At 42.5% G+C, this 13,009-nt stretch overlaps 1 protein-coding gene across 1 annotated transcript; it reads right to left on the bottom strand.

The window, feature by feature from the left end:
• Positions 1-3,067: 3,067 nt before the first annotated feature.
• Positions 3,068-12,908, bottom strand: C1H6orf163 (chromosome 1 C6orf163 homolog). Its single transcript, XM_070739186.1, has 5 exons — positions 12,761-12,908; positions 11,663-11,757; positions 9,195-9,302; positions 6,061-6,263; positions 3,068-3,494 (listed from the first exon to the last, which is right to left on the bottom strand). The coding sequence occupies exons 1-5, from the start codon at positions 12,906-12,908 to the stop codon at positions 3,074-3,076; spliced, it is 975 nt and encodes a 324-aa protein (XP_070595287.1). The 3' UTR covers positions 3,068-3,073.
• Between the last annotated feature and the right edge of the window lie 101 nt (positions 12,909-13,009).

The following is a 13,009-nucleotide window of genomic DNA, read 5'->3' as shown; positions in this document are numbered from 1 at the left end:
TGAATGATTGGAATAGCGCTATGGATGCTGGGAATAGTTCTCCAAAAGACATTTGATGTGAAATTAAACAGCTCCACTGAAAGACAAAGATTCCTTTGAAGCAGAAGCACCATTTGAGTTTTATTATTTATTTTTTCTTTCTTTATTTATAAAACGTGTATAGGATAGTAGAAGTTTGTATAAATATAAGTTTTAAAAGTAACGATAAAAGAGGACAAATAGGACAGTAGGACAGGAAAGGACCTCTTAGGAATGGGGTGAGGTTGACAGTAGACAGTCTAAAGTTAGGGTTAAAGTTTTTGGGATTTGGGGAAGAAACCAGAGAGTCAGGTAGTGCATTCCAGGCATTGATCACTCTATTGCTGAGGATTACTAGATGTCAGCAAAACTCTCACCCTTCCACTAGTCATCAGACACTTAGTATTGTAGATCTTTTCCTAGGATACTTCCAGGCAGCAATGGGCTCTTATGGGTACGGTCAGATACGCAGAACCAGTAGAAACATTTTGATTCGCCCTCCCTTTCTTCCCTTCTGGGCTCTGGGTATGTTTTTCCTATAGCAGTAGATGAGGTTGAATGTGTGTAATTTTAGAAGAGCTGTGCATGTGTGTAAATAGGGAAATTGTATCTCTTTGAGGTGAGGAGAGGCTAACCCAAACACTTGACGTGAGTGACATCAAGTTGGCCACCTTTAAGCCAGTCACATGACCTTTAAGCCACCCCCAAGTCACATGATCGTCAAGCCACTCCCACCTGGTCACATTGCTGGCAAGCCACACCCACAAAATAAGCCACACCCACCGTGTGGTAGTAAAAAAATTGCAGCCCTTCACTGGTCAGAACCACCCTTATTTTGACCTTGAGGCTATATTTACTCTGCCACATTGGTTTGTTCTTGGCTCATGAATTAGGAAGGATTTAAGTCCCCTTATAGCAGTGCTTCTCAAATAATGGGGCGGGCACACCTGGGGGGTACAGAGTGATGCCAGGGGGCGTACATATGACCCCAAGGAACATATGTGGCCCCTCTCGATTGATTCCCCCAGGCAGGGAGTATTTTCCTAGTTGCACGCTGCTCTGAGCCCAGAAGAGAAGGCAACCAGGCAGGGTGGGGCAGCTGCGTGGGTTCTTGTTCTTGGCAGGCACCAAGAGGTAGTAATGAATGGTGTGGCAAACCTGCTGCTGGACAAGAAGGATCATTCTCTGCAGCTGGGAGAAAGCTTCAAATGACACCCTAAAGCCTCCTTCCACACCATTCGCTGTGAGTGCCCGGCAGAGGCGGTGCTTATGGGCCAGATCAATGACCACAAAACAACGGCTTGATTAAGCTGGCCTGGCCCCATCTCAAAAGAAGGCCCTAACCATGGTAGCCTATGCCTGCCTAACCGAAAACAGGCTCCACTGCTTTCAGTGTGACTTACTCCCAGGTAAGTGGGCAGAGCAGCCTTCCCCAGCCAATAGTTTGCTTGTGTTCAGTCGAGCTCTCTGGTACAATCCTCCCAAAAATTCACAGGTACAAATTTCAGACACACACACACATTTGAACATTCAAAACAATGTTCTTTATAATGAAAATTCACTTAAACCAAGCCTTCTTTTGGTATAGCAAAGAGCACTCATCTCCAAACAAACTGGTAATTTGTACAAGTCCCTTATCAGTTCTGTGATACTTATCTTGCAGCTGTGACGCAATTCACAGTCCTTCTTCTTTCACAAAGTGACACACCCTCTGCCCTGGTTTAGTTTCAAAGCGGGGGAAAATCAGCACACAAAAGGTCAAAATCAGTAAAGCAGTCACGAAACACAACGATCAGATAATCCTCCACAATGGCCAAACCCACAGGCTGCTATTTATAGCAGCCTCACTAATTACCACAGCCCCACCCAACCACAGGTGGCCTCATTTTCTTTGATAATAATCTCTCAGTTGTTGTTGGCTATGCATCGCTCTCCTCATGCGTGGCTGTATCATTAACTCCTGTTCTGAATCCAAGGAGGAGCTAGATAATTGATCTCCTTCTGAGCTGTCTGCCCCACTCTCCTCCTCCCTGTCACTCATGTCTTCTTGGTCAGAGGAGCCTTCATCATCAGATTCCACCGGGGGCAAAACAGGCCTGCAGCATATGGATGTCTCCCCCACATCCACAGTCCTTGGGGCAGGAGCAGGGCCAGAGCTAACCACAACAGCTTGCAATTTATAATAAGTAAAATAATAAATATTGACACTAAAATCCCATTGGGGCCAAGATCGGAGAGTTGGGGGGAGACGAAATTTGTGTGCCGCCCCGAGTCTTCGGAGAGGGGCAGCATACAAATCTAATAAATTATTATTATTATTATTATTATTATTATTATTATTATTATTATTATTTCTTCCTAGGAAGGGTGTACAGTAGTTCCTCACCTATCGCTGGTGTTACGTTCCAGACCCGGCCGCGATTGGTGAAATCCGCGATGTGGAATTTATCGACTGATAGTACTTATTTAAGTATTTATATTGTAATTGTTTGGTAAGTTTTCATTGTTTTAAGTGTTTATAAACCCTTCCCACACAGTATTTATTTTAGATACAGTATTTAAATACAGTAGTCCCTCACCTATCGCTGGTGTTACGTTCCAGACCTGGCCGCGATAGGTGAAATCCACAATGGGGAATTTATCGACTGATAGTACTTATTTAAGTATTTATATTGTAATTGTTTGGTAAGTTTTCATTGTTTTAAGTGTTTATAAACCCTTCCCACACAGTATTTATTTTAGATACAGTATTTAAATACAGTATTTACAATTTTAGATATATATATATATTTTTAAAACCTGCCGATTGAGTTTGGCGGGCTGTTTAAATCTGCCGATCAACTTCCTCAGAAACCCGCGATGAAGTGAAGCCGCAGTAGGTGAAGCGCGCTATAGCGAGGGACTACTGTAACAGAAAATAATTGAGAAGCACTTCCTTACAGCCACATGTTCATTCCAAGTGGATTTATTTCTTTTTTCCCAACAGCTCTGCGTCCCCTTAGGGCATATTGGTATCTCTGGAGCCAATCCACTACTTTCCTGGTGGACATTGATCTTACAGTTCTACACCAGAGTCTCTGAATGGGGATACTTTTCGGAAAGGCAAGATGAAATCTGCTTGTCCCGGGGCAAGCTGTGGAAATGTGACGTCAATGTACTTCTGAAAAGCTCCCCTGATTTCCAATATTTCCGCTTCCAGGCTGTCTTTCCAGGCTGTCATGTTTTCCAGCTGCTCATTCAGAGACAGGATTTCACTTTCTTTCTTGTTCACTTCCACGTTCACCTCTTCAAGTTGAGCCTCGCGAACATTGTCAGCGCTTTCGAGCAGCTTCCTCGTCTCTTCCTCAAATTCCTTTTGGGAGACCAGAAGGGCGGTTTCCAATTCATGCCTTTTCTCCCAGGCTAACTGTTGCAGGTTCTTCTGGTAAATTTCGTTAGCAATGATCGCAGCCTGATGGATTTGGTCTGAAAATTTTCTGGATGAATGAAAAAATAAAACAGAAATCTTTATTGGCCAAGTGTGATTGGACACACAAGGAATTTGTCTTGGTGCATATGCTCTCAGCATACATAAAAGAAAAGGATACATTTGTCAAGAATCATGAGGTACAACACTTAATGATTGTCATAGGGGTCAAATAAGCAACGAGGAAACAATCAATATTAATAAAAATCTTAAGAATACAAGCAGCAAGTTACAGTCATACAGTCATAAGTGGGAGGAAATGGGTGAAAGGAATGATGAGAAAAATCTAGTGCATACAGTAAATAGTTTGACAGTGTTGAGGGAATTATTTGTTTAGCAGAGTGATGGCATTCGGGGAAAAAACTGTTCTTGTGTCTAGTTGTCTTGGTGTGCAGTGTTCTATAGCGACGTTTTGAGGGTAGGAGTGGAAACAGTTTATGTCCAGGATGCAAGAGGTCAGTAAATATTTTCACAGCCTTCTTTTTGACTCGTGCCGTATACAGGTCCTCAATGAGAGGACATGCCATCTGTTTAGGAACTATTTCCATTTCAAGTGATTTTGTACTTAAGGTAATGTAAATTGCATAATTAAATTATACAATTATGTAGAGAGGTAAGGCAAGAAAAAAAGAATAACCCAAGAGTGAAATCTATAGAATAAGAAGATAATCTTGATAGAAATATACAATATTCGTCGCCAAGGCAGCAGATTGATTTGTGTATGAAATATACTTTAAGCCAGCAACATACAGATAATATTCAGAAGCAGCTCAGGTAGAATTCTTTCTAATTCACTGAGTATAAGAAAGGGGAGAAGTTCCAGCACGATGATATTTTTAGGATCTGTTATTATAGCCAACCTCAATAAAAGTAGTTTTAGCATTTCCTAAGCTGTTCAGTGAATCACCACAGTTGTTAAGTTAATAACACGGTTGTTAAGTGAATTTGGTCTCCCCATTGACTTTGCTTGGCAGAAGGTCAAGCAAAAGGAGATCACGTGACCAAGAGATGCTTCAACCATCATAAATATGAATCAGCTGCTAAGCATCTGAATTGTGATCCAATGAACACAAGGATCCTGCAATGATTGTATGGGAGACAAACGGTCCATAAGTCACTTTTTTCAGTGTTGAATTTAGCTTCGAACAATCACTAAATGAACCATTGTAAGTGGAGGACTACCTGTATTTTCTTGGTCTGGTTTATCTAGCAGGGCTGACAAAATCCAAATGGCAAAACTCACATTAATTCTATCACACTACCCCCTAAATAGACTGTTGGAGAACTATTCTGACTCAATAATAAATTGCAAAACCCTTTTAATCTCTATCAGATACTGTACATAACTGGTGGACAGGTTAGAATTTTCTTTTATTGAAATAAATCTATTTTTTTTTCAAAAAAAGTTTACATTTTACATACCGTAGATATTTCTCTAATTAAGGTTGAGGAGAGAAAATGCAAAGATATACACACACACACACACACAATCCACCAGGAGTGGGTTCCACTTACCTTCTCTATCAGTCTCAGAAGTATATGCTTTGGGGAAATGACCCTCTGTGCATGCGCAGAAACTTTTGTGCATGTTCAGAGGGTTCTTTCCCAGCCACTTTCGAGGAGCGGCGACTGGAGGACCGTTTCGGGGGCGTGGCTAGTCAGCCATTGCTGCCAGTTTGGCGAGCGGGGCAATTTTCTGCCAACGGTTCTAGTGAACTGATCTGAACTGGCAGCAGTCCAACACACACACACATACAATGTTCATTCAAGTTTTGCATAGGTATGTAGGCCCTATCATCTTAGAGGCATTTTGATATTCATTCACTCATTCATTCACTCACTCATTCATTCACTCATTCATTCATTCATTCATTTAAAATTATAGGCCGCCCATCTCCTGATGGACTCAGGGCAGCGTACAACAATAAAAAGTACAAAATTTTAAACCCCAACATTAAAAGCAATCATACCTCTCTCATTCATTACTACTGGCTGGAGCAGAGTGTTTTGCTCAACGGCCCCAGGCCTGCTGGCAAAGCCATATTTTTAAAGCCTTTCAGAAGGCCAGGAGGGTGGGGGCTGCGCGGATCTCTGGGGGAGTTGTTTCTAGAGACCAGAGCCGCCACAGAGAAGGCCCTTCCCTGCAGCCCCCCCAGTCAATACTGCTTGGCTGACGGGACCTGGAGAAGGCTGACCCTGTGGGCTCTAATCAGTCATGGGGGCAGATTAGATCCGAGGCAGAAGTCCGATATGGTTTTCGGCTGACAGAAAGAAGGAACTTTGAAAACAGCACATTGCCCTTCAATGGGAAAAAAGAATAAAGCTATAAAAATGCTCTAACTAGTACAAAGTAACGGTCTTCTACATAATTATTTAAAATACTAGTGAAATAATATTCTACATTTGCATGATTAACACAAAGGTCTGCTATGCTGGATACGACAACCGTTGAAGAGAGAAGTTTGAGGAAGATTTCTTCCCTTCTGAAAATTCTGGATTAAAAATCAATACCTGATGCGATATCAGTTTTGGGGTTATTTTTTTAAAAGGACATATGGGATAGTTAAGCTTATTACTTTTCCTGTTTCTTAAGAAGTACAGTTGCCTTGCATATTTCATCCTGTCTCCCTTCAGCCACAGCTGTCATTTTTTCCATAGCCAGCTGTAGCATCAGCCGTTGGAGTTTGTGGGTGTTCCTCTGTTCCGCGGCCTCCGATTCCCTCTTCAGCTCCTGTTCCAAGTGCTGCAGCATTTCTGCCCTTGTTTTCTTCACAGCATTCTTTAGCAAAAAGAAAGAAATGCACCAATAAATACATCAGAAGAACAAACAATCAGAACAAGAAAAGAGTTACTATTTCTTCCCTCTGCTTCAAATAAAGAGTTCGGAAAGAAGCAGGTTGAGGTTTTGAATTCCCTCCTGAGCTTCCCCTGTGTGTGAAACCTAGCATGTTGTCGGGAAAAATTAGAAGGTTTAGGTCACTACAATTTTGTGCGTAAGTAGAAAGCAGATATGTGACACCAGAGGTGGGTTTCAGCAGGTTCTGACCAGTTCTGGAGGACCAGTAGAGAAAATTTCAAGTAGTTCTGGAGAACCGGTAGCGGAAATTTCGAGTAGTTCCGGAGAACCAGTAGCAGAATTTTTGAGTAGTTCTGGAGAATCGGTAGCAGAAATTTTGAGTAGTTATGGAGAACCAGTAGAGGAAATTTTGAGTAGTTCCGGAGAACCGGTAATGGAAATTTTGAGTAGTTCTGGAGAACCAGTAGTGGAAATTTCAAGTAGTTCCAGAGAACTAGTAGCGGAATTTTTCAGTAGCTCCAGAGAACCAGTAGCAGAAATTTTGAGTAATTCTGGAGAACAGTTAGTGGAAATTTTGAGTAGTTCTGGAGAACCAGTAGTGGAATTTTTGAGTAGCTCCAGAGAACTAGCAGCAGAAATTTTGAGTAATTCTGGATAACTAGTAGCAGAAATTTTGAGTAGTTCTGGAGAACTGACAGCAGAATTTTTGAGTTGTTTTGGAGAACCAATAGCGGAAATTTTGAGTAATTCAGAAAACCGGTAAATGCCACCTCTGACTGGCTCCATCTATCTATCTGGCCCCATCTATTCTCTGCCTCCAAGTACCAGCTGATCCGGAGGGAATGGGGATTTTGCAGTATCCTTCCCCTGCCACGCCCACCAAGCCACGCCCACCAAGCCACGCCCACAGAACCAGCAGTAAAGTTTTTTGAATCCCACTGGTGTGTTACTTGGATTAAGATCTAGGAAATATAATATCGTCTGTAATTTCTACATGCTCGTATAGATCTGTTACTTGCTTTTACTTTCACAAATTAAATATTTCTATATAGGTAGTCCTCGACTTACGACCACAATTAAGAACAAAGTTTCCGTTGCTGAGTAAAACATTTGTTAGGTAAGTTCTGCCCCATTTTTGTGCCATTTCTTGCCACATTGTTAAATGAATTGCTGCAATTGGTAATTTAGTCACATGCTTGAATGAATCGGGATTCCCCATTAACTTTGCTTGTCAGAAGGTCGCAAAGGTGATCACATGACCCCGGGACACTGAAGCCGTCGTAAATATGAGTCAGTTGCTGAGTGCAACTGGATTTTGATCACTTGATCATGGGGATGCTGCAATGGTCATAAGTGTGAAAAAAGGCCACAAGTCACTTTTTTTCAGTGCTGTTGTAACTTTGATTGGTCACTAAATTTAGTGTTTTAAGTCGAGGACTACCTGTAAAGAGAATGGAGTTACTTACCTTTTTTTCTGTGTCCCCTTGCCAATCTGTTCCCAAGGAGTAGATAACTTTGGAGATGATATATGACAGTGATGGCACAGGCGCCACAGATGGCACGCAGAGTCTTACTTACTTACTTACGTATTTATGTATTTATTTATGTATTTATGTATTTATGTTTTGTGTATTTGTGTATTTGTGTATTGGTGTATTGATGTATTGATGTATTGATTTATTGATTTATTGATTTAATTTTTATGCCTCCTTCTTAGACTCAGGGCGGCTTACAACATGTTAACAACAGCCCTTTTTAACAGAGCCAGCATATTGCCCTCACAATCTGGGTCCTCATTTTACCCATTCCGGAAGGATGGAAGGCTGAGTCAACCTTGAGCCGGTGATGAGATGTGAACCGCTGACCTACAGATCTACAGTCAGCTTCAGTGGCCTGCAGTGCAGTACTCTACCTGCTGCGCCACCCCGGTTCATATCTGCTGACACATGAGCTGTTGCCCTAGCTCAGCTCCAGTGTGGTATGTATGTACTGGCTAGATGATTTTTGGCTCACACAGAGACTCTGGGAGGACATTTTTGGCTCTCAGAGAGCCTCCAAGGGGATGGGAGAGGGCATTTTTATGCTCCCCCGCTCCAGGAAAGCCTTTGGAGCCGAGGGAGGGCGAAACACGAGCCTACTGGGCCTACCAGATATTGGGAAACAGGCCATCCAGAGGGCCTCCTGGGTGGGAGGGAAGGCATTGAATTATGGGTGTGGGCACTCGCACATGTGTGATAGCATGTGCCCATGCTCTTTCGGCACCCGAGGGGAAAAAAGTTCACTATCACTATCACTGATATACATGATATACATATATTCTAGGGCAGTGTTTCCCAACCTTGGCAACTTGAAGATATCTGGACTTCAACTCCCAGAATTCCCCAGCCAGCATTCACTGGCTGGGGAATTCAGGGAGTTGAAGTCCAAATATCTTCAAGTTGCCAAGGTTGGGAAACACTGTTCTAGGGCCGTGATGGTGAACCTATGGCACCCGTGCCACAGGTGGCACCCAGAGCCATATCTGAAGGCACGCAAGACGTTGCCATGTCAGCTTCAATCTGCCAGATAATTTTCAGCCTTGGGGAAGCCTCCAGGTGCAAAAAACAGCCCAACAGACTAACCGGAAGTTAGGAAAAACAGACTTCCGGTTTGCCCGTTGGACCTTTTTTTGCACTCCAGAGGCTTCAGGGAAGCCTGAGGGTGAAAGACATTCCAATGTGGGAGGTGGATGTGTGGGAATGTGTGCATGTGCAGTGAGGCACGTGGGGAGGGGGTTGTGTGTTCGTTGCAGTAGGGGGAAGAGTCTCAAATCACCAGAAATCCGTTTCTTATGCTAATGGTATGTCTGTGTAAGTTCCAAAGCATTGTGGTGTTGTTTCATATGGTGAATACGAAAATAAAACTGCTACTGACTTCTAATGTCTGTTGATGTTTCTTTTTAAGTTCTTCAATATCTTTCTTGTGCAGGGCTTCAGCGTGATTGAGAGCCTCTTCTACTGCATCTTCCTTTGCTATTTCAGCCTACAAAACAGACCATGAATATAAACAGTTGGCTGATACACCTGTGCTAGAGACAGTACACAGGACAGATCACACAGAACAATCTCAATTGCCACAGAACAATCTCAATTATTCAGGAAATAATAATAATAATAATAATAATAATAATAATAATAATAATAAAATGAACACAATCTGTTTAGTCTGGAGGACAGAAGGGAATAATAATAATAATAATAATAATAATAATAATAATAATAATAATAATAATCTACATGAAATCGCTGGGTGAGATCATCCAAGGGCATGGGGTGAGGTATCATCAATACACCAATGATACCCAGCTATACATCTCCACCCCATGTCCAGTCAACGGAGCAGTGGAAGTGATGTGCCGGTGCCTGGAGGCTGTTGGGGTCTGGATGGGTGTCAACAAACTCAAACTCAACCCAGACAAGACGGAGTGGCTGTGGGTCTTGCCTCCCAAGGACAATTCCATCTGTCCGTCCATTACCCTGGGGGGTGGGTGAACTACTAACCCCCTCAGGGAGGGTTCGCAACTTGAGCTTCTTCCTCGATCCACAGCTGACATTGGAACATCATCTTTCGGCAGTGGCGAGGAGGGCGTTTGCCCAGGTTCGCCTGGTGCACCAGTTGTGGCCCTATTTGGACAGGGAGTCACTGCTCACAGTCACTCATGCCCTCATCACCTCGAGGTTCAATTACTGCAACGCTCTCTACATGAGGCTACCTTTGAAAAGTGTTCGGAAACTTCAGATCGTGCAGAATGCAGCCGCGAGAGCCATTGTGGGGCTTCCAAGATTCGCCCATGTTTCTTCAACACTCCGTGGCTTGCATTGGCTGCCGATCAGTTTCCGATCACAATTCAAAGTATTGGTCATGACCTTTAAAGCCCTACATGGCTTTGGACCAGACTATCTCCGGAACCGCCTGCTACCGCACGAATCCCAGTGACCGATAAGGTCCCACAGAGTTGGCCTTCTCCGGGTCCCGTTGACTAAACAATGTCATTTGGTGGGCCCCAGGCGAAGACCCTTCTCTGTGGCAGCCCTGGCCCTCTGAAACCAACTCCCCCCGGAGATTAGAATTGCCCCCACCCTCCCTGTCTTTCGTAAACTACTCAAGACTCATTTATACCGCCAGGCATGGGGGAGTTGAGATATTCCTTCCCCCTAGACCATTACAAGTTATGCATGGTATGTCTGTGTGTATGTTTGGTTGTATAATAAGTGTTTTTAGTTGTTTTATTATTGGATTGTCACATGCTGTTTTTATTATTGTTGTTAGCCGCCCCAAGTCTACGGAGAGGGGTGGCATACAGATCCAATAAATTATTATTATTATTATCATCATCATCATGAAGCATAACACACCAGACATCCTGATTGTGGAGAAAAAGAAAACATGGATCATCGACATCGCAATCCCGGGAGACAGCAGAATTGAGGAGAAGCAGCTAGAGAAATTAGTGAAATACGAAGATCTAAAAATCGAGCTGCAACGACTCTGGCATAAGCCAGTGAAAGTGGTCCCAGTGGTACTTGGCACGTTGGGTGCAGTGCCAAAGGATCTCAGCGGACATTTGAAAACCATCGGAACTGACAAAATCTCCATCTGTCAATTGCAAAAGGCTGCTTTACTGGGATCGGCAAACATAATTCGCCGCTACATCATGCAGTCCTAGATGCTTGGGAAGTGCCCGACCGGTGATGAAATACGAAATCCAGCATAGTGATCTCGTTTGCTGTGTTTTATTTACATAATAACAATAACAACAACAGCAACAATAATAACAATAATAATAAGTTTTCTGAAAAGGTATGGGTCCTCCTCAGCGGTGGGCTATGAGCCGGAATGCTAAATTGCACTCACCGCCGCGGCTCGAAAGTTCTTGTGGGGCCAGCATGATTTTGCTGCTGCACCTGTGGAAGTATCAAAATCACACACGGAGCCGCAAGTGTCCCCGTGTTTCGGTGAGGTTTTTTTTCTTCCACGCATGCCGAAACACAGATGCACCTGTAGCTCCATGCATGATTTTGCTACCTCCACAGGGGCAGCAGCAAAATCGTGCTGGCCCCACAAGAACTTACAAGTCGTAGTGGCGAGCGCAATTTAGCGTTCCAGCTCGTAGCCCACCGCTGGTCTTCCTGCATGCACAGGGAATTGGACTAGATAATAGAAGACCTCCAAAGTCCCCTCCAACTGTGCTAGTATTAAACATTAAGGCAAATCTGTACTTGATTTGTACGGGTACTGCTGATATCCCTATGACACCTACTACCATGCACCACAGGAAAATTTGCATTATATAGTAAACATTAGGAAGGTTTATATTTAACTTGACAGAGGAATAGTTTTACCTGAAGCGAGAGTTTTTTCTGCACTTTATCTATTCGTTTTTGTATTTCCTGTTCTCTTTGGTCTATATCGCCTTGCTTAAGGTCTGCTCCGATCTCTATATAAAGCAACATAGTAATTGAAGGCCACAGCATATAAGAAAGAAAGAGAGAAAGAGAGATAGAGAGATAGAAAGAGACACAGAGAGGAAGGAAGGAAGGAAGGAAGGAGGGAGGGAGGGAAGGAAGGAAGGAAGGAAACATTCATATATACATATACGTTCATATGTGTAATATATTTTTGCTGATAATGAAAATTAAGGGAGACCAGTATAGATCTATTTCAAGCTATTTAGATCTATTTCAAGCTATTTAGCTTTCATCAGCTAGCCAAACCCTTATTGGGATATGAACCTGGGCAGTAGGCTGGTGTTTTTGGCTTTGTGCTTGGGTGAACAAAGCGTGTTCACCTGAGCAAAGCCGAAAGCACAGCCTGAAGATGACGAGTGGGACCTTATCGAAACATTGCCAAGATTCTATCAACCTTATATGGGAAGAAACCCGAATATGCCAAGACTTACATACATGGTTAAATTTGAAAGCATTAAACCATTAGCATCATTTTGTGAAGACTAGGTGCACAATCAAACGTGCCATACTTATATTAATTAAACAGGTAAGAAAAATAAAGGGAACACTCAAAGAACACATCCTAGATCTGAATGAATGAAATATCCTCATTGAATACTTTGTTCTGTACAAAGTTGAATCTGCTGACAACACTTTGTCACCACATTCAATTTATTGTCAGTCAGTGTTGCTTTCTAAGTGGACAGTTTGATTTCAGATGTTTGATTTTCTTGGGAGTTATATTGTTGTTCAAGTCTTCCCTTTATTTTTTGAGCAGTATATTTCATTTTTCTGTTTTTTGGTAAGTTTCAAGTAGAAAGACATCTTCCCTACCAAACCAAAGAGGCTCTTTTCCTTAATGATAAATATTTGCAGCCTTTTTTCTATCTTCCCCTCCCCTTTTGTTAATAATTAAAACTGTTCATGTTCTTGTATGTAGATTCCTTGTCAAAAGATATGAATCATCATAGGTTACTGAGGAGATTGACTTACCCAATATATCTTTGTGTGTATAATATCGAGTTTTATAAGGTTTGTATTCCCTAATCCGGTCAAAACACTCTGGTGTAGGAGGTGGTGGAATTAGTTTTGAACAAACAGCACAGCAAACAAAGGTATCAAAATCTGGGTTTCTAATCATGATTGAATGAGATCTTTTCCTTCCTTTGAAGAGAACGAAGTAACTGATTCAGATGCAGGCACAAATGCTTAATTCTTCCATTCAAAGCTGAATTATATTGG

Source organism: Erythrolamprus reginae, chromosome 1, assembly GCF_031021105.1.
Source record: "Erythrolamprus reginae isolate rEryReg1 chromosome 1, rEryReg1.hap1, whole genome shotgun sequence".
NCBI classification, from domain to species: Eukaryota; Metazoa; Chordata; class Lepidosauria; order Squamata; family Dipsadidae; genus Erythrolamprus; species Erythrolamprus reginae.
Note: the sequence above shows the minus strand (reverse complement) of the source record. Positions and strands in the feature narration are given on the sequence as shown.